The sequence below is a fragment of the Chrysochloris asiatica genome, unplaced genomic scaffold, assembly GCF_000296735.1.
Source record: "Chrysochloris asiatica unplaced genomic scaffold, ChrAsi1.0 scaffold00392, whole genome shotgun sequence".
Classification (NCBI taxonomy): domain Eukaryota; kingdom Metazoa; phylum Chordata; class Mammalia; order Afrosoricida; family Chrysochloridae; genus Chrysochloris; species Chrysochloris asiatica.
Genome location: NW_006408910.1, coordinates 1,170,322 through 1,192,974, shown reverse-complemented (window position 1 = coordinate 1,192,974; position 22,653 = coordinate 1,170,322). Strand labels below are relative to the sequence as shown.

Genomic DNA, 22,653 nt, shown 5'->3' with positions numbered 1-22,653 from the left:
CCCTCCCTGAGTCCTGTGTCCCCAGCCAGTCCATCTGTCCATGCTATCATAGTTCCCCCATCATTTTGGGTCTGGGCAGTTTCCAGTATCAGTACATCTTGATGACATGTTTGATCAGTCTCAGACTGAAGAAGTTGGTAGAATTCTTCAAATTCATATCTGGCATTAGTGGTTTGTGTGTAAATTTGAATAATGATTTTGATTGGTCTTCTAGACATATAAACATTTTAAGATAGATCTTGAGATGTTCTTTTTCATAATGGCTGCGGAGCCATTCCTCTTCACAACATAGTAAATCATGTGATTGTCAGTTTCACAGTGGCCACTACTGGGTCATTTCAGCTCATTTATGTCTAGGATATCAATGTTTTTGCTTTCCATTTTATTTTTGACAACTTCCATTTTTCTTGGATTCATTCCATGTTCCAATTAAGGAATATTTATAGCTGTTTCTTCTCATTTTGAGTTGTGCACCATCAGCAAATTAAGGTCCCAAAAGCTTTACCCCATTTGTGTCATCCTGATCAACTTTACTTTGAGGAGGCAGGTCTTCCTCAGTCTTATTTCGAGTACCTTCAGACCTAAGGGACTCAGTATCACAATATTGTCAGATAAAGTGCTGGAAGATACTATGTTTTAATATTCTAGTACTATCTGCCAGTATTTCACTGCTATGCATGAGGCTTTAGTGAGTAAACGTTAGGAAGTAGTCCTTCATTTGAGTCTGTCTTAGTCTTGAAGCTCAGCTGAAACCTGTCCTACCTGCTGCCTTTCATAATACCAGTGGCGTAACTTCCTGCCTCACAGCAACAGGCAAGACACCACAGTGAGACAAGCTGACAGACCAGTGATGATCTGTCTCATTGTTCACAGTGAGACAAGCTGACAGACCAGTGATGATCTGTCTCATTGTTAAGTACTGTCAAGTTGGTTCTGACTCATAGCAACCCTGTATAGGGTTTCTGAGGAGCAGCTGGTGAGTTTGAACTGCTGACTTTGCGGTTTAAACAACTTTACATTCCATCGCATTTTCCCACAACACCAGGATTCCAGTTTGTATCATAACTACCCTTCATAAGGTTTCCAAGGAGCAATGTGTTTGAACTGCCAACTTGCAGGTACCAGTCCAGAATTTATCCTACAGTATCATTGTTGTTAAGTACCGTCAAGTCATTTCCAACAGAGACACTGTACAAAATTTCCTTGGAGTGTCTGATGGGTTTGAACTGCCAACTTTGTGGTACACAGGCCAGTGCTGATCCCACAGCACTATACCAGGAGTGCCATTGTTGTTAAGTGCCATTGCGTTGGTTCTTACCCATACCAACCCTGCATAGAGTTTCTGAGGAGCAGTGGTGGGTTTGAACCACCAACCTTGTAGTTCAAACTGACCTTTTGGTCTAGCGTATTATCCTGCAACACCACACTGGGACTCATGTTAATGAGCTGAAATTGACACATATTGGCCATTCTGAATCAGACAGTCATATCATTTACTATGCCGGGAATGAGAGATTGAATTGGAATGACATAAAAGTCATTGTCAAAAAGAGCATTTCTAAATCTATTTTGAAGTACAGTGCTGTCTGTGATAGGATAAGATCCATAAATCTACAAGGAAGACTAGACTACTGGTGTGGGATAAGCTCTGGATGGCTATCTACAAGTTGGTAGTTCAACAATAACAACAAAGACCAGTTAATACCACTGTTAGTCACATTTATGCACCAACCACTAAAGTCAGTAATGACGAAATTGAAGAATTGCATCAATTATTCAGTCTGAAATTGATCAAACATGCAATCAAGATGCATTGTTAATTACTGGTGATTGAAATGCAAAAGTTAGAAACCTAAGAGGAGGTCATTGTTGTCAAGTCTCATGGAGTCGGTTCCAACTCATAGCAACCCTGTGTAGGGTTTCTGAGGAGCGGCTGGTAAGTTCGAACTGTCCATCTTGTAATCAAACTGACCTTGCAGTTCAACACATTATCCAGCAGCACCACACCAGGACTCCTCTAAGAAGGATTGTTAAATGCCATCAAGTTGATTCAGAATCGGCAGCCCTTTATAGGGTTTCTGAGGACTGACCAGTGAGTTTGAACCACTGATCTTGCAGTTCAAACCAACTGTGTGTTCCAGTTATTATTCTACAGTGCTATACAAGGACTCCAAGAGGAAGGATGAGTTATTGGAAGATAGGGCTTTGGTGATATAAATGATGCTGGAGATTGTATGAAAGAATTTTGCAATACCAGTGACTTCATTGCAATAGACAGCAAGCATTCACATGGACCTCAACAGATGGCATACATACGAGTCAAATTGACTGCATCTGTGGGGAGAGACAATCAAGAAGCTCAATATCGTCGGCTAAAACAAGGCCGGAGGCTAATTGTGAAACAGACCATCAGTTGCTCTTATGCAAGTTCTGGCTGAAGCTGAGAAAAATTAAAACACTCCACAGGAAACCAAACATGACTTGGCATATATCCCACCTGAATTTAGAGACATCTCAAGAATAGATTTGATACATTAGACACTAATGACTGAAGACCAAGAAAGTTGTGGATAATACCAAGAACATCATACATGAAGAAGGCAAAAGATCATTGAAAAGACAAAATGGATGTCAGAAGACACTCTGAAACTTGTTCTTGAATGTGCTGGTGGTTGTGTGCCACTAAGGCAGTTCCAACTCATAGTAACTCTGTATAGGGTTTCAGAGTCTGTAAAACTTTCCAGGAGCAGAGAGCCCCATCTTTCTCTCGTGGAGCAACTGGTAGATTTGAACTACTGACCTTTTTGGTTAGCAGCCCAGTTCATAATCCACTACACTACCAGGGCTCCTTTCTCTTGAATTTAGACAAGCTAAATGATGAAGTAAAAGAATTGAACAGAATTTTAAAGAACAACTTGTGAAGACAAAGTAAAGTATGGTAATAAAATGTGCCAAGACTTGGAGTTGGAAAAATAAAAGTGATGAACAGGTCCAACCAATATTTCTCAACCTGAAAGAACTGAAGAAAAAATTCAAGCTTTGAGTTGTAATATTGAAGGACTCTTTGGATAAAATGGAGTGATGCTGTAGGGTAAGCACTGGACTTCTCACTGCAGAGTCGCTGGTTCAAACCCACCAGCTGCTCTTGGAAACCATATACAGGGTCACTACAAGTCAGAACCAAATCAATGGCACTCAACAACAACAATGTGCAAATATTGACTGATGCAGAAAGCATCAAAAGATGGAAAAAATACACAGAGTCACTGTACCAAAAAGAATTGGTCGATTTTCAGCCATTTCAAAAGGTAGCATGTGATCAAGAACTGATGATATTGAAGAAATCCAGGTTGTACTGAAGGCATTGGAGAGAAACAAGGCTCCAAGAGTTGATGTAGTAGCAATTAAAATGTGTCAATAAACTGATACATCACTGGAGGTGCGCACTTGTTTATACCAGGAAACTTAGAAAACAGCTACCAGGCCAACTAATTGGGAGACATCTATATTGGTGCCCATTCCAAAGAAAGGTGACCTAAAGGAATTTGGAAATCATCAAACTAACAATATCACATGCAAATGAAATTTTGCTGAATATAATGCAAAAACAGTTGCAACAGTACATTGGCAGCTTCCAGAAATTCAAGCTGGTTTTAGAGGACATGTAGAACTAGGGATATCATTGTTGACTTCAGAAAGATTTTGACTGAAAGCAGAGAATACCAGTAAGATTTTAACTTGTGCATTCAAATATGTGGTTCATAACAAACTATGGATAACTTTGTGACTAATGGGTATTCCAGATTTCTTAATTGTGCTTATGAAGAACCCTTAAATAGACCAAGAAGCAATTATTTGAACAGAACAAAGGGATACATTCACTCAAATCTAAAATGTATGCAATTCTGTAGGACAGGTGATCTCATTTCTTTAACATCATTAATTACTTAAGAGATATTAACAACAAAATGCAGTGGTATATCTTTTTGTATCCTTGTTCATATATAAGCATTGCAACAGTTTGGTATTTAGATAATTGGTAAAAACTGAACATGAATTGGGTGTCAAGTAGAATGGCCATATAGTCATTCAATCTTTTTAATCCAAATGGTTATTTTTTCTGGGATAAGAACTCTTAATAGACAAAACTCTGAGGCACCAAATGTATTCTAGGACTGTGCTGGGAAGACACAACTCTGGGCAAACCATTATTTATGGTCACCAAATACTCGGTGATATTTTCTAATTTGTTAAATATATGAGGGAACTTCAGAAAGTATATGAAGAAATACAACTGAAAGATAACAAATTTTTCGTGAACTTTTGAAGCCCATCATACATGCTGAACAACAACTGAGGTTTCGAAATGATAGGATATCTGTGATTTGCTGTATTCCAAGCAAAAGGAGAAAGTTGTGGGGAGAAATGAAGGGACAGAATCATGATGGTTGTAGAGGCATGATAATGTGATAATGAATGGTGGGTACATGGCCTGTTCATTGTACTACTCTTTCACTTTTAAGTGTATTTGAAAATGTCTATTTAAAAAGCTGGAGTGGGCGGTGAAAGCTGAGGCAGCGGGCTGGCAAGCAGGGAGCGGGTGGACATCTTGGGATCGGGAGAGTGGCCGGGCCGAGACGGGTGCCACGGACACCAGGTCTGTTCTCAGAGCGATGGGCAGCGGAGACTGAGCTGCCGCCATGATTGGAGGATTGTTCATCTATAATCACAAAGGGGAGGTGCTCATCTCCCGGGTTTACCGAGATGACATCGGGAGGAATGCAGTGGATGCCTTTCGGGTCAATGTTATCCATGCCCGGCAGCAGGTGCGCAGGCCCGTCACCAACATCACTCGTACCAGCTTCTTCCATGTTAAGCGGTCCAACATCTGGCTGGCGGCTGTCACCAAGCAGAATGTCAACGCTGCCATGGTCTTCTAATTCCTCTATAAAATGTGTGACGTAATGGCCGCTTACTTTGTCAAGATCAGTGAAGAGAACATCAAGAACAATTTTGTGCTCATATATGAACTGCTGGATGAGATCCTGGACTTTGGCTATCCACAGAACTCTGAGACAGGTGTGCTGAAAACCTTCATCACTCAGCAGGGCATTAAGAGTCAGCATCAGACAAAAGAAGAGCAGTCTCAGATCACCAGCCAGGTGACAGGGCAGATTGGCTGGCGGCGAGAAGGCATCAAGTATCGCCGGAATGAGCTCTTCCTGGATGTGCTGGAGAGTGTGAACCTGCTCATGTCCCCACAGGGACAGGTGCTGAGCGCCCATGTGTCAGGCCGGGTGGTGATGAAGAGCTACCTGAGTGGCATGCCTGAGTGTAAGTTTGGGATGAATGACAAGATTGTCATTGAGAAGCAGGGCAAGGGCACAGCTGATGAGACAAGCAAGAGCGGGAAGCAATCAGTTGCCATCGATGACTGCACCTTTCACCAGTGTGTTCGACTCAGCAAGTTTGACTCTAAACGCAGCATCAGCTTCATCCCTCCTGATGGGAGAATTTGAGCTCATGAGGTACCGCACCACCAAGGACATCATCCTTCCTTTCCGCGTGATCCCACTGGTGCGGGAAGTGGGGCGCACTAAGCTGGAGGTCAAGGTGGTCATCAAGTCCAACTTTAAGCACTCATTGCTAGCCCAAAAGATTGAGGTGAGGATCCTGACTCCCCTGAACACAAGCGGGGTGCAGGTGATTTGCATGAAGGGCAAGGCCAAGTACAAAGCCAGTGAGAATGCCATCGTCTGGAAGATCAAGCGAATGGCAGGCATGAAGGAATCGCAGATCGGTGCAGAAATTGAGCTTCTGCCCACCAACGACAAGAAGAAATGGGCTCGACCCCCCATTTCCATGAACTTCGAGGTGCCATTAGCGCCTTCTGGCCTTAAGGTGCGCTACTTGAAGGTGTTTGAGCTGAAGCTGAACTACAGCGACCATGACGTCATCAAATGGGTGCGCTACATTGGCCACAGTGGCATTTATGAGACCCGCTGCTAGCTACCCAGTGGCAGCTAGCCCACCTCCCCCAGCCACCCTCTCCACAGGCCCAGGTGCCCCCAGCTACCACACATCAGTGTCTCCTCCCCTCTCCTGCTTTGCTGCCTTCCCTTTGCACCAGTTCCTAAGTCTTAGATCTTGACCAACCCCACTGCGAGCAGGACTGGTGGAGCAGTCCCTGGACTCCCTGGGCAGGGGAGGTTCTGGTGCTCCTGCTCCTCCATGTCTGTACTGGCCCTGTGCCAGGCATGAGTTCTGTGACCAAAGCCAGGTGGGCCCCCTCTCATCCTGTGCCTGTGGCCACATCTCTCTGGAGTGGTAGGGTTGGCTGCCTTTCACCTCGGAGCTTCCCCAAAGGCCAGTAAAGGATCCCCAGCCCTCAGTCCCTACTCTACTTTGGGATAGTGTGAGCTTCATTTTGTACATGTGTGACTTTGTCCAGTTATAAACCCAATAAACTCTGTAGAGTGGAAAAAAAAAAAAAAAGCTGGAGTGGTGTTGTGAAATAAGCACTTGACTGCTAACAGCAAGGTTGGTGGTTCAAACCCACCAGCCACTCCTTGGAAACCTATACCAGGGTCGCTGTGTCAAGAACAGACTTGATGATACTAAACAACATTAATAAAACATATAGTCCACAAAGACAATGCTCGTTGTCCTAATTTGGTGAGTAGCAACTGGGATCTTGTTGTTGTAAAGTGCCATCGAGTCGATTCCAACCCATAGCAACCCTGTATAGGGGTCCCAAGGAGCAGCTGGTGAGCTTGAACCCCTTGCAGTTCAAACGATTTTGCAGTCTGACGCCTTGGCCCACAGCACCACAGCAGGACTCCAACTGGGATCTTAAAAGCTCATAAACAGGTATCTTAAGGTCTCTCCATGTGTGGAAGAACTAAGAGTGCTGAAAATTAGTCCAGTGGACCAATGAGCCACATAAATATCACTCTTCACGACTCTGAGACCAGATGGTACCTGGCTACCACTACCAACTGCTCTGAAAGGAATCACATTAGAAGGTCCCAGATCAAGTGGGAGAAATTGTCGGACAAACTCAAAACTATAAAAAGACTATGCTTACTGGAGGCTATGGGCCTTGACTATTCTTCAGGTCTGGAATGAAACAGCCTCATGGCCCAATTTCCAACCAAGCGGTGGAGGTGGATAGGCATAAGGTGAGAACAACGCTAGTGAAATATACTCACCATGGAATGGTTAACCATTCAAGATCAAAAGGGCAATATTTACATTTGGATAAGGTTCAAAGGAATTGGGAAGAAGATTGGAATGGAAACAGGAATCACAGGGAGGAAATGGGATTACTGTTGTTACATGAAAGGGATTTGCAAACATTGAGATGAAACAAAGCATGTGGCTTGTTGAATGTAAAATTGATGATCTGCTCTGTAAACCTTGACTCAATTCAAAATAAAAAGTTCAAAAACAAAGTTAAACATAATAGAGGAAATTGGAGATAAAGGAAATATATGAATTAAGCCCATCTGTTAGTATTACATTTTAAAATGGAGTAGAAGTTGATCATTCCTTTGGTGGTGTGAATGATTTAGACTCAACTAGCAGTAAGGAGCTCTGGTAGCATAGTGGTTACGAGTTGAGCTACCAGTCTCAGTGACAGCAGCTCAAAACTACAAACGGTTCCATGGGAGAAAGAGTTACAGCTTCGGAAACCCAGTCAGAACAGTACTTAACAACACAGTACTTAACAACAACAAAACGTAGTGGTTACGAGTTGGGCTGCCAACCTCAAGGTCAGTAATTTGAAACTACCAGCAGTTCCACAGGAGAAAGATGAGGCTTTCTGCTCCTGTAAAGATTTACAGCCTCAGAAACCCTATGCAGGGTCGCAATGAGTCGGAACCAACTCCTCGGCACACCACCACCACCCATTAAACTGGAGTCCTGGTATGGCGCTGTGGGTTAAGGCGCTGGACTACAAAGTCAGTTTGAACCACAAGATTGATGGTTCAAGCCTACTAGACACTCCTTGAAAACCCTATACCCTATGGATCGGAACCGACTAGACAGCACTTAACAACAACAACAATTCACTAAATAGGATCTCTGGTAACATAGTGGTTACTAGTCAGACTGCTAATCTCAAGATCAGCAGTTTGAAATTACCAGCAGTTTCTCAGGAGAAAGGTGAGGCTTTCTGTTCCTGTAAAGATTTACAGCCTCAGAAACCGCATACATGGTTGCTATGAGTTGGAACCAACTCCAGGGCACATACCACCACCACCACTGCCACTCACTAAAAGGTTAACAGTTTGAATCCACCTGACAGAGAGATCTGGCAATCTGCTTTTGTAAAAATTGCCGTCAAGAAAACCCTATATAGCATTTCAGCAGTTCTGCTTTGTAATACATGTGAGCACCAAGAGTTGGAATTAACTCAGTGGCAATGAGTATTGTTTTGTTTTTAACATTTACACTCCATAATAATAGTTTATTTAAATAGCAAGTATGCAATAATTAAAAATTGGATGTAAATGTGTCTAGAATCGTGGTGTGGCACTGTGGGCTAATGTCCGGGACTGCAAAGTCCGTGTGAGCCGCAAGGTCGGCATCTTAAGCTTACCAGCCACTCCTAGGAAACTCTATTTAGGCTTGCTGTGGGTCAGAACCGACTCAATTGCACTTAACAATAACAATTTACCGATTATTTGAGGTGATATTTTCATTTTCTTGACTGTTGTTCTCCTTAATAGAGACTATTATTCCAGGTTTTGGTAAATTTTGTATCTTTTTAAAATTAAACAAACAAAATATGACTAAGTATTGTATTCAGTTATTCTCAATGAATTTGTTTTTATTTTTTAGCCTTTTGTGCTTGTACTTTAATTAACATGCATGACTTTCACCAGTTGTCTGTCAGTTTATTTTCATGGTACTCTGATGATGCTGCCAGTATTTCAGACACCAGCTGAGTCACTCATAGTTGACAGGTTTTAGTGGAATAATCAGACTGAAACGGACTAGAAAGAAAAACCTTGTGATCTATTTCCAAAAATGAGCCAGTGAAAAAAACCTATGGATAATGGAATATTTTTCAAGACTTCAAATGGCTTACTTTAAAAGAACATTATGCTAAGTAAAGTAGAATAGGTGAGCAAAGGCAAAGGAAATCTTCCTTATGAGATGGATTGGCACAGTGGCTGCAACAATGGACTCAAACCGCACCAGTGACCATAAAGATGGTTCAAGACCAGACAGTGTTTTGTTCTCTTTTTCACAGGGGTTACTTAGAGTTATAGCTTATCTGATGGCAACTAACAAGAACCACAAGTATTGTCTGAATTATGAATATACGTGTTAGAAATCTGAGAATTCCAAAAGAATATACAGTGTTAGGTTTTATATTTCAAATTTGAATTCAAGTTTTCTGGTTTTGACTTAGAGTAAGCATTGAAAAATATGGTAGGACTTTTCAGTTATCAGTGCCTACTGAAAAAGCCTTTAGTTCTTTTTGAAAATGAATACAGAATTTACATTGGAATAATAGCTTCTTTTCTCTTTTATTTTAAAAGATATAGAAATTTTCCTTAGTGTGAATTTCTGGATTGTTGTAATTCTTGCATTTGCATTTTGTCACTTCTTAGTGTTTGGGTATGTGTTAATAGTCCCTGTCTTCCCTCTCTAGATATTGCGAGTGTTTCTGTCCAACAGTGCCAGCAGCGGTATGAAGACATGAAACATCGCTGTCGTGATAATGAATATATTTTTAGTGCAGAATTTATAACTGCTGATTGCTCAAAGGTACAGTTTTTTGAGGTTTTTTTTATTTAGTTTGTCTATTTTTTGCAATGAGTAAATGATTTATTTTAAAAATCAACTCATTGGTTTCATGTCCTTTGAGACATAAATCCTAGGACATGTGTATTTAGTTTCAACAAGATATTCTATTATGGTGGTTGTTGTTAATGCCATCGCGTTGATTCTGACCCATACTGACCCTGTGTAGGGTTTCTAAGGAGCAACTGGTGAGCTTGAACCTTGCTGATCAAACCAACTTTGCAGTCTAGCACATTGCCCCCACAGTGCCACAACAGAACTCACTACTGTAAGACTCTTTTTCTTTTAATAATATGAACTTCTGAAGTCATAGCTACTTTTCTGTTTTAATTTTTTAGTATTTTGAAATATAACTGACCTTACAGTATACTTTGTTCATCTTAAAATGTATTAGGAGACTTTGACAACATATCAGAATCTGTTGTTTTCCACCACCTAGCTATTTTTGAATCGTTTAGCAACTATGAAGTTTAAAACCTGCAGGGGCACTTGTCTGATTAAGTACTAAAAGTATTTAATCATATACATTGTGTTTGTGGTTTTGAAAGTAAGAAAGAAAGATGGTAGCATACTGCTTGTTGTTGTTGTTAAGTGCCGTCTAGTTGATTCCGACTCATAGCAACCCTATATAGTATCTCCAAGGAGCAGCTGGTGGGTTTGACCTGCCGACCTTGTGGTTTGCAGTCTTATGCTGATCCTACAGCACCATACCAGGAGTCCAGCTGCTAGAAAATTGGAACTCTTTAAAACATTTTTGCATTTTTTTAAATACCAAAAATCAGTCTTTTTTGTTGTGTTTTTACCCCAAAGTATTGCTAAAAAAATTTTCTTTAGCTGTCAGAGTGAGGTCAACTGGAAGGATGAACCAATGTTACATTTGGTTGCTACGTTTTTTAACATGACTTTAGAATCATTAATTTATAAAGTTTCTATATATTTAGCAGTCAAACTACTGAACCAGAGAAAGAGGATGATTTCATATGGCACTTATTAAATAGAATTAATGTGAGGGAAAGAATAGGTTAGTCAGAGGATTTATTTGTGGTTAGGCTCCTGTTGAGTTGATTTTTTGACTTATAATGGTCCAATATGGCAGAGAAGCACTGCTTCATAGGATTTTCTAAACTATTATCTGTACGGGAGCAGATTATCTGTTTTTCTATCCCATGGAGCTGCTACATGTTTTCAAATTGCCAACTTTTCAGTTAAGTTACATGTCTACTTTGTTCATAAGATCTCTAAATTCTAGAGATAAATTTAACTGAACAGATTTTATCTGTATTGTGGTTACTTTAAAATCTTAACTCATTTTAATTTGTTTCAGGAACTTTTGATTGACAAATTCCATGATCCAGAAATGTACTTTGACATTTGCAGTTGTCAGTTTGTCTGTCATTACTCATTTGAGTCCTATGAGCAGGCTGACAAAATGCTTAGAAATGCTTGTGAGAGACTTAGCCCTGGTGGCTATTTTATTGGTACCACTCCCAATAGCTTTGAGCTAATGTAAGTACTTTTAAATATATTATTTTTGTTATTGTGGTTGTTAAGTGCCATTGAGTCGGTTCCAACCCATAGTGACCTTGTATAGGGTTTCCAAGATGTAAATCTTTGTGGGAGCAGAAAACCTCATCTCCCTTCTACGGGGTGTGGTTGGTGGACTCAAACTTCTGACCGTGTGACCTAGTTAACTTTGTATGGTTGAATTAATGCATGGCTGTTTGCAGTCCAGTGCTTGTCCTACAGAGCCACTTGTGTTCCCTTTAAATATATCATGGCTTAAAAAATATATGGTACTGTTGTTGTTGTTGTTAAGTACCGTGGGATCAGTTCCGACTCATAGCGACCCTGTACAGGGTTTCTGAGGCTGTAAGTCTTTACGGGAGCAGAAAGCCTCATCTTTATCCCGTGGAACAGCTGATAGTTTCAAACTGCCAACCTTGAGGTTAGCAGTCCAATTCGTAACCACTACGCTACCAGTTTTTATTTAATAGTTGCAGATAGGTGTCAGAATTAGGGTTTATAATGCATGTGATATTAAATTTAAAGTAGTAAATTTTTATTGGCAGACAGTCATCATTTCTCATCAGAAGTTTTTAAATACAGCATTTGTTTCTCTCATTTACACCACACCAGTTGTTGCTGCTGTACTGTGCCCTCAAGTTGATTTTAACTCAGCAACCATGTAAGATAGAGTTGCTGTTGTTAATTGCCGTCAAGTTGGTTCTAACTCATAGTGACTCTGTATAAGGTTTCCAAGGGGGTAGTTGGTGTGTTTGAACTGCCGACCTTGTGATTCACAGTCCAGTGGGAGTCCCAAAAGATAGAGTAGAACTGTTAAATAGTGTTTCTTAAGCTGTAATCTTTACATCAGCATGTCACCAAGTCTTTTCTTTTGCCATGCTGCTGGGTAGATTTGAATGATCATCTTTTATTTTAGCTGCTTAACCAATGCACTATGAGGTCTCTTTCCCAATTAAATCAGTTATTGTTGTTGTTACGTGCTGTGGAGTCTGTACCGACTCATAGAGACCCTGTGTAAGGTTTCCAAGGAGCAGCTGGTGTGCTTGAACCACCACCCTTGTTATGCAGACTGACCTTTCAGTCTAGCACATGAACCCACAGCACCACACCAGGACTCCATTTGACTAGTTAGACTAGTTAAGTTCGTATGATTGAATTAATGTATGGCTGTCTGTTGAATGACTTATGTGTTTAGAGTTAAATATGTGCTAATAATCTAAGTAAATATTGAAAATCTAAGTTCACAAGATACATTTGTAGGTGAACGTTAGAACTCAACAATGTAAGCTGGAGATTGATGTGATATCAGGGTAGATGTTAACAGAGACAAACTGCAGGTCAGCTTGAACCCTCTGTCGGGATGCTGTAATTACTTCCAGTCTAATTTTATTGCTAAGACAATTAATGGTCTTTAATTATATTATCTCTTAAAAGCTCAAATCCAATTGAGAAAATAATCAAAGGTATTTTTTATTTCATAATGTAGTTTTTTACACATGCATAATCAGATCAAAAAAAGTTTATGCAGCAGTCTTAACTAATAACAATTTTAATCTTTTTATTTTTGTGGTACGGGGACTCAATCCTTACAGAAAACGCCTTGAATCTTCAGAAACAGAATCATTTGGAAATGAAATATATACTGTGAAATTTCAGAAGAAAGGAGATTATCCTTTATATGGCTGCAAATATGATTTCAACTTGGAAGGTGTTGTGGATGTTCCTGAATTCTTGGTCTATTTTCCATTGCTAAATGAGTAAGAATGTCATTTAATCTGTTGCTATTCTCTTTTTTTGGTCATGAAATTTCCCTGGTATGGAGATTATGACAGTAAACTTAACCATAGACCATTACTGATCTTGATGTACTACTTTTTAAAAAATCTTTTATTTTTTATTTTAAATGAGAAAATACAGCTTTATGTGTGCTTATTTTTTGGCTGGTAAGTTTTGAATTCTGACTAAACCAGCTTGTAAAATTATGGGTATAAGATTTTTAGGCATTTTACAGTATTAAACCTTTTGTGCAGTAATATAAGAAAATTAAAGGGCACTGTAATTTGGCATTGGAGCCCTTGTAGTGAAGTGGTTTAAGATTAAACTACTAACAGCCAGGTCAGTGGTTCAAACCTACCAACAACACTCTGTGGGACAAAGTTAAAGCTGTCTGCTTCCGTAAAGATTTACAGTCTTGGAAATCTTAAAGGAGCTCTACTTCTCTGTCCTGTAGGATTACTGTGATTTGGAAATGACTAAGTGACCGTGGAAAATTTATAAACATAAATGCTAAAATCGAATTTTGGTTTTGATTCTTAAAATTAATAAACTCTTTGGAAATTGGAAAAAAATTCTTTGATTTTATAAAAGAAGAAATTAGACAGTGTTTTCAGTATATGACTGATGGTTTTTGAGTTTTGATTAATGAAACTACTGATTTTTGTGTACCCAAAAATAGCAAACAATTAAAATAAAAGTTTTGTTTTAATGCAAAGCAAACATGACCAGGTTTTTCTGTTTAAATTGCTGCTCTAGTAGTGTGTTGTGTTGCTAACTTCAAGGTCAGCAGTTCGAAACTACTAGCCGTTCTATGGGAGAAGGATGAGGCTTTCTGTTCCCATAAAGATTTATAGCCTTGGAAGCCTTGCAGAATCACTGTGAGTCAGAACCGACTCCACGGCACACCACCACCACCACCATCAGTGATGATTAAGATTTTGAAACCACAAGTCATCACTTTGGATATATAAATTATTTTTTATTATTATTTATTCAAACAGTTATTTGTTGTTTTGTTGTTGTTAAGTGCCGCCAAGTTGGTTCTGACTCATAGTGACCCTGTATAGGGTTTCCTAGGAGTGACTAGTAAGCTTGAACCGCCTTGAGGTTCAAATCAACTTTGCAGTTCAGCACATTAACTAAATAGTTATTAGAGAAGACATAAATAACAATAAATAGTTATTAGAGGAACCCTGGTAGCATAGTAGGTTATACATTGGGCTGCTGACTGCAATGTCAGTAGTTCAAATGCACCAGACGCTTCATGGGAGAAAATTAGACTTTCTACTCCCGTAACGATTTACAGCCCCGGAGACCCTGTACAGAGTTGCTTTGAGTCGGAATTGACTGCACAGCATACAACCAACATCAGCCCATAGGGAGTCTTCAGATGCCCTTTTGCTATTTTATTAAGAAACTGAACAAAAGTATTATTATGGCAACACCTAGTGAAATTGGTCAGACTTTCTCTGTTCTCTTTGTACTTTCTTCCTCTCCCCCTTTTCCTGTTGCCTGTACCCCTCCCTCGGCTCCCTCTTGTCTACATATATATGGTGATGATGTTGCTGTTAAGTGCCATTGAGTTATTTTCTACTCATAGCAACCCTGTATAGGGATTCCGAGGAGCCGCTTTTGGGTGTGAACTGATGACCTTGCAGTTCAAACTGACCTTGAAATCCAGCACATTATCCTGCAGCGCCATACCAGGACTCCATATATTCTGCATATTCAGTGGGATAGGACGATGGAAGAGTGTAAAGGGAGACCTAATATAATTCAGAATTAAGAAGATACCTGTAAAGAAGTGATATTAAGTCAAGAGCTAAAGGATGAATAGGTATTGGCCATTTGAAGACTGAAGGGAAAACTTCTAGGCACAAAGTACAATGTGTGTAAAAGCCCTGAAGTGGGAAAGCACTTGGTTGGTTCAAGAAACTGAAGGGAAGCCTTTGTCACTGAACCTTAGGGAGTGAGGGACTTAATGGCTCAAGGTGAGGCAATATTCTTCTGTAAATAAATGCTTGGAGGTTGTGTTAAGACTTTTGAATTGTGTCCAAAATGCACTGGAGAATCAGTTAAAGAACTTAGGAGGGAAGAGACATGACCAGGTATGTATTTTTTGAAAGCATAATCTGGCTGCAATTAAAATTAATTGAGGTGTAAGAATGGAAACAAGGAAGCTGAGCTGGTATAGCTGAGTGGGAATGATAATTAAAGCAGGATGGAGACAAATGAAGGTCCTCGGAGGTGGTTCTGTTTGAAGTATGTTTTGGATAAAATGGAGAAGATTTAGTCATATATTGAGCATAGATGGCAGTGATTCTGATAACGGCCAGATTTCTGGCATGAATCAATAGATGGGTGTGCTCAAATAACAAAGTTTAGCAGAGCAATCCTATGGAGTTCAGCCTTGGATATAGTAAGTTAAAAAAATGCCTGTGACACATCCAGATAGAGATTTCTAGTATGTGATGGAGTATATGGCTATGATGGAGAACTAAGCTGCAGATTAATTACTGATGTGCTGTGAATATATAGGTTCGGGTTGGGTTGGGGAGGTTCAGCTCAGTACCATATTTTCAGAACTTTAAAATTTCAAAGCTGGATGAAAGAGGCATCTGTAAACGAGACTGAGATGCAGCAGCTCAAGATTAAGACTATATCATGACAGAGAATCCAATAGATTAAAGAATGTGTATAGCTGTTTTCAGTGCTGCTGTGGGATATCAAGTAAGATAAATATGTAATCAATAGAAAAGCTATTCTTTTCTGCTCTACTTTCCATCTTATAGCTCTATGACGCACTTTTCCCCTCCTGACCTGTTACTACTTTCACAAAGCTTCTGATCACCCACTGAGACTTAGAATTTGCCTTATAGACATGGTTATTGATATGTTACTCTTAATTTTTTTTCATTGCCCTGTTGTGGATTTATGGACAATATGGTTGCCGTTTTAGTTAAGCCCAGAAGATGTCACTGTTACACACAAGTAAGCTATTGAAGATTTACAAACTTTTGGAAGTCTTTCATTAATTTTTTTTTTTTTGGACAGAATGGCAAAGAAGTACAATATGAAACTAGTGTACAAAAAAACATTTCGGGAGTTTTATGAAGAAAAGATTAAGAACAATGAAAATAAAATGCTGTTAAAACGAATGTTTGCATTGGAGGTAAGTATTTTTAAAAGGTATACAAGTTTCAGCTCGTAGTGAACATGTTTGGCTATTTTTGAGATTCTTTTCGAGGCCATGTAGATATTTATATAAAATACACAGTTTATTTGTAATTATTCTATACTCTTCCATATATAGGACAGAGCTTGATGCAGAAACTTTCCATGAGAGTTGCTCAGTAAATATTTGGTGAATGCATAATGCTGTCTTCAAATGTTATTTTCTAGATTAAAAAAAAAGATCAGTTGCTGGTGTGTTAACTGACTCATGATGATACCATGTCTCAGAGTAAAACTGCCCCATATGTTTTTGGTTTTTTTAAAACACTATTTTATTAAGGTTTGGGTGAACGTTTACAAAGTAGTTTAGGCTACACAGATTTTTCAATGATATATATCAATTACATTCTTTATGATGGATGTGAGCATTCTCATCATCTCAAGTCTAGTTAATGTTTCCACTAATCTGTATTTCCTGTCCCTTGCATTCATTCTCACATTTGTTTTAAAGTAATTGTGTACTGGTCTCATACAGGTGATTTTTAAAAGGAATATTATAGCACTTATGATTGGTACTGGTATGGTGGTGTGGGCTAATGCATCAGACTGCAAAGTTGTTTGAACTGCAAGGTCAGTGCTTCAAGCTCACCTGCTGCTCCTTGGAAACCCTATACAGGGTCACTATGGGTCAGAATCGATGGCACTTAACAACAACAAATGATCAATACTCATTATTTTGTGAGCCATTTTGTTATTTAACTGTAAGGTGACCTCATGAGTTAATTTAGGTTCAGTGTTAGAAGAGATGTTCAGAGCAGTAGTCTAGTTGAGTCCTTCAGTATCAGCCAGTCCAATAAGCCCTGTCTTTTTTTCTTTTTAAGGAGTTTGAGATTCTGTATCCTATCATATTTTTCTCCCATTCTCTCAGAGTCTATCTAGTGATCTTGATCAGACTGATCAGAACTGTTGGTAGTGGTAGCTGGGTACCATCTAGTTCTTCTAGCCTCAGGGTAGATGAGACTGTGGTTTCTGTAGACTGTCCTACAGGCTATTTTTTTCTTCAAGTGCTTGGTTTTCTTCTTTCTATTTTGCTCCATCTGAGTAGAGACCAAATATTGTATCTTAGCCACTTGTAGCCTTTTAAGACCCCAGATACTTTTCACCAAACCAGGATGTAGAGCATAACTTTATAAATTCTGTAATGCAAATTGACTGAGATGTTCCACCAGACTGTAGTTCTAGTCCTTCAAACTCAGCATAACAATCTTGTGAGGTGCTTGGTTATATCTAAGAAGTGTCTGTAATTGTGCCCTCTATGGCACTTAACAGCTATGTATGTATGTGTATATATATGTGTGTGTGTGTGTGTTGTGTTGATGTTCAATGCCATCAAGTCAGTTCTGACTCATAGCAACCCTGTATAGCAGGGGTGGGGAACATCCGGTCTGTGGGCCATATAAGGCACACGAAATCATTTGCTCTTTCCCTGCCAAGGCAACTACAATTCCAGTCATCACATTATAGCAGGCTAATTTTATGTTGATAATTTTGGATGGCCTGCAAATGATGTTATATGCAAGTGGCTCTTGGCACAAAAAAGGTTCCCTACCCATGTTGTATCCTCAGAAACCCTATTCAGCATGGCTGTGGGTCAGAACCAACTCAGTGGCACTTAACAGCAACAACTCCTGCTGTATAGGACTTCCAAGGAGCAACTGGTGAATTTGAACTGCCCACCTTGCAGTGCTACACCAGGACTCCAATATGTACATAGATGTTATTGTTAAGTGCCCTTGAGTTAATTTCAACTTACAGCGACCCTGTATAGGGTTTATGAAGAGCAGCTGGTGAAAGTATGAACCACCAACCTTGTGTTTCACACCAACCTTGAAGTCAAGTGCTTATCCTGTAGTGCCACACCAGGATTCCATATACATATATGTCTGTACATATATATACCTGCATACATATGCATACATATGTATGTAGGTATCTCTATGTGTGTGTATATATCTATAATAATCACATAGGATTTTCAATGACTGATTTTTCAAAAAGTAGATACCATACCTTTCTTCCAACTAATGATTGTGTAGACTCAGACTTCTAACTTCATTTAACAACCTAGCCACATTAACTGTTTGCACCACTCAGGAGTCTGTTTTCTAGATGTTATTGTTGTTTTTGAAAAAAAAAAAAAAAAAAAAGAAGTGTTGTTGAGTCAGTTCCAACTCATAGAAACCCAGTATATAGGGTTTCCAAGGAGCATTTGGTGAGTTTGAACTGCAGACTTTGTGGTTCAAACCGATCTTTTGGTCCTGTGTTTATCCTGCAGTACCACACCAGTTGTTTGTTAGGTGCTGTCAGGTTGACTGACGTAGTAACCTTATGCACAACAGAGCAAAATACTGTGTGTTTCTGTGCCATCCTCACAATTGCTATATTTGAGCCCATTGTTGCAGCCTCTGTGTTGATCCATCTGTTTTCTAAATAGGACTTCTTTAAAGCAGATTCCTCAACCTTGACACTGTTGATATTTTGAACTGAATAGTTATTTGTTAAGCGTTGCAGGATGCTTAGCAGCATCTATCCACTATAAGCCAGTACCTTTTGCTGTTCTGTAGTTTGCTGTTCAAAAATTGGTGTTATTATTCACTTTATAGACCTGTCTATTGTCTGGCTGAAAGTTGAGCATTGGGGTTTAGTTCAGTTCTAGGCTTTCAGGGTGTCTAAAGGCCATAGTCTTAGGAATTCACCAATCTCCTTATCATGCCAGTAAGTCTGTTTTGTTTGGTTTCATTTTGTTGCACAGTTTTCTTCCAGTCTATCCAGGATCTCTATTATAATCCTTTCAGAACCTTCAGCAGAGGCAGCTGGGTCCCATCTCTAGTTCTGGTCTTAGAGTCGTGAAGCCTGGGGTTTGAGTGATTCATTCATTAGTCCTTTGCACTAATTGTTTCCATGCATCTCTAGTTTTCTTTACTCTTCATTTCTCTGGACAGGGAAAGACCAAAGATTGCACCTTAAATGATCATTTAAGACCCCAGTTGCTACTCACCAAAGTAAAATTGAGAAAATTGTTGGTGTGGGTTATGTTGTACTAAGTGGGTTATGAGTTGAACTGCTAACCACAAGGTCAACAGTTCATATCTACCAGGGGAGAAAGATGAGGCTTTCTGCTCCGTAAAGATTTACCGTCTCAGAAACCTTACAAAAAGGTCACTGTGAGTTGGATTCATTGCCATAGCATATAACCACTAATTGCCCTTGGTATCCTTTGAGACTATGGTCCTGAGTCCTCAGGTCCAGCAATTCATTCCCTTAGGGTGTTAGGTTGTGACAATGAAGTTTTCATAATGTTGTTTTAGTATATTCAAAGATATAGTTGGAGTACATATAAATTTTTGTTAAGTGTCTTCAAGTTTGTTCCAACTCATAGCGAATCAGTATAGGGTTTTTGAGGCTGTAAATCTTCATTCCACAGAGCAGCTGGTGGGTTCAAACTGCTGACCTTGTGGTTTACAGTCCAGTGCTTTTCCCTACAGAGCCACTGTACTCCCTATTCTTTGTTGGTTATCAAAGGTAGGACGGGGAAGGAGGGTAAGTTACTGGCTAGAGGATAGATACATGTTAACTTTGGTAAGAGGGAAGCAGTATATACAATAAGAAGGAAATCAGCAAAAAATCTACAGAGGCAGGGAAAGACTGAGAAGACTGCAAAAGAATATGTAGAATATAAATATAGATGTAGAAATAGCCTCTGTAAAACTTATATGTACGTACATATTCATGGGTATAGTCCCATTTGCATTCCCACCACTGTTCACCTTGAGTGTGTACATTATTACTGTTACTGCAGAATTCTGGATATAATACGGTTTAACTTTTTGCCTTTAACTCTTGTGCTTCTCCTAGTGTCTTCCTTTGCCTTGACCATTTTGTGCTGACCTCCCCTTATTGTGTGTTGCTTTTCCCTACACCTAAATTAAGCTGTATGGTGTGGCCCTGTAGGATCAGCACTGGACTGCGAACCATAAGATTGGCAGCTCAAACCCACTGGCTGCTCCTCAGAAATCCTATACAGAGTCGCTGTGAGTCGGAATTGATTCAGTGATCCTTAACAACAGTCCTTTGGCTAGTAATTTATTTTACTTTCCCCTCCCACCTCTGGTAACCTTTATAGAATGTTTGTTTCTGTATTTAAACCTTTCTTTACTTTTTCAAATGTCTTTATAGTAGTGGTCTCATGAAATATTTGCCCTTTTGTGATTAATGAATTTCACTTAGCATAATGCCCTCCAAATTTATCTTTGTTAGGAGGTGTTTCTTAGAAACATCATTATCTGTAACTTAGTGTTCCATGGTGTGTATGTACCTGAGTTTGTTTATCCATTCATCTGTTGATGGACACTTAGGTTTTTTTCCATCTTTTTGCTTTTGTGAATAATGCTTCTTTGAACATACTTGAGCATATAGCTATTCGTGTTAAGACTTTTGTTTCTCTAGGATATATAGCAACTAGAAGAATTACTGGGCCATGCTGGTGTCTATTTGCAGGCAATATAATTTTGTGCATCAAAAACACCTCATTCTTTGTTGGTTATCAAAGGTAGGAGAGGGAAGGAAGGTAAATTACTGGCTAGAGGATAGACACATGTTAACTTTGGTCAAGGACAAGCAGTATATACAATAGCAGGGAAATCAGCAAAAACTTGATGGAGGCAGGGAAAGACACTGAGAAGATTGCAAAAGTTAAAGGCCACACTACCCAAAATGGGGGGGAGGGGGGGTACAAAGGTAAGAAGTGACTGGCTTATAAGAGGGAACCTAGATCCAGAGGGCATGGAGGAAGGTAGAATCTCCACTGAGTGTTATCCAATCTGTCTAGGCAGAGTTGATGAAAGGAAATGCAGATATGTCTCTTGTGAGACAATAGTGAGTAATTGTTATCAGGACTGATTGTGAGGGTTGGAAATATAAAGGTAGACATTTTGTACCAAAAGGAGGGGAGTGATTAACTTTGCAGTCTAGGAGTGGAGGTCCCTGAGACCATCAAGGAAGAAGAGCGGAGAGTGGGACCCTACCCAGAAAATCAGTGACGCCAGAGATAGAGGCAGAGATGATGATGTGGAGAGATGGAGCGGCTGGGAACTTTTGACCCAGAGAGGGAGAGGAGCTGTGTGCTGATGACTGGTGGGGGCGAGGGGTGGGGTACAGGCTTCCAGGGTATACCCTTTGGTTGGTTGATGATGGATGTAGGGATTGTAACCATGGCAATGAAACGATGTATGTTAGGACAATTGTAAAGCTAATGTTACACAATCTTATAGTAATGGTGATCGAAAGTGGTGTATTCAAGTTTCCTATACGCACCACACTGCTAACCTCAAGGTTGGCGTTTCAAACCCACAAGCTGCTCCTCAGAAATCCTATACAGGTAAGAACCCACTAGTTGGTACTTACCAAACACAAAAACATTACTGTAGAGTTGTTTGTTTCTTTCTTCAATTCGGCTAGGGTTTGATTTATATTTCCTGAGACTTCTTCATTGGGTGCATAGATACTGCTTATGGCTGTGTCCTCTTGTTCAGTTGATACTTTAATAATTGCCCTTATCTCTCATGCTGGTTTTGATCTTAAAGTCTGTTTTATCAGAAATTAATATTGCCTCTCTTACTCTTTTTGGCTGCCATTAGCTTAATATATTTTTCCATTGTTTGAATTTTAGTCTAGTCTGTTTATATGCAGTGCCGTTATTAATAGGTATGAAGTTACTGCTGTCTTTTCGCTATGGAGTTTATTTTTATGTGTTGCTGATGGGTTTTTTTGTTCCAAATGTTTTTCTGTGTTGAGTTCATTTTGTTTATGGGTTTTTTATTTTCCTGTTTCTGTTTTTTTTAATTGTGTACTAAATCGTAATGGTGCTTTCTTCTTTTTTATTTGTGACAGGGTTTATTAATTTTCTTGAGGTTACTGTGTAATTTATTATTATCTTCCTAAGTTTAAAACAGTCCATTCTTTCCTGATGGCTTGTTCTGTAACTACACCCTTTATTCCCTCTTTTTGATTTGTTGTTGCCCTCATTTGCAAATTGATACCTTATATTCCGTATTTTCAGTGTTGTAGATGGATTTTATTTTTGATAATTTTATTGTTATTAGGTGCCATTGAGTTAGTACCGACTCATAGCGACCCTATGCACAACAGAACAAAACACTGCCTTGTTCTGTTTTAATAACTACCTTTTTGTCTATGTACAGGTTCCTATATCATAAGCACAATTAAATGTTCCACAATACTCATACTTCACAATGTTGTTCATAGCTTGTCATGATCTACACAATCTCGTCTGTCAGTGTG

At 39.4% G+C, this 22,653-nt stretch overlaps 1 protein-coding gene and 1 pseudogene across 1 annotated transcript in view; both read left to right on the top strand.

The window, feature by feature from the left end:
- Nucleotides 1–22,653, top strand: part of RNMT (RNA (guanine-7-) methyltransferase) — a 74,233-nt gene that overhangs the window by 23,067 nt on the left and 28,513 nt on the right. Inside the window, exons 4-7 of the mRNA XM_006876581.1 lie at nucleotides 9,668–9,783; nucleotides 11,144–11,325; nucleotides 12,936–13,100; nucleotides 16,174–16,291. Of these exons, the coding sequence (XP_006876643.1) occupies nucleotides 9,668–9,783; nucleotides 11,144–11,325; nucleotides 12,936–13,100; nucleotides 16,174–16,291 (581 nt within the window). The remainder of the gene's footprint in view (nucleotides 1–9,667; nucleotides 9,784–11,143; nucleotides 11,326–12,935; nucleotides 13,101–16,173; nucleotides 16,292–22,653) is intronic.
- On the top strand, nucleotides 4,698–6,009 carry LOC102829428 (annotated as a pseudogene).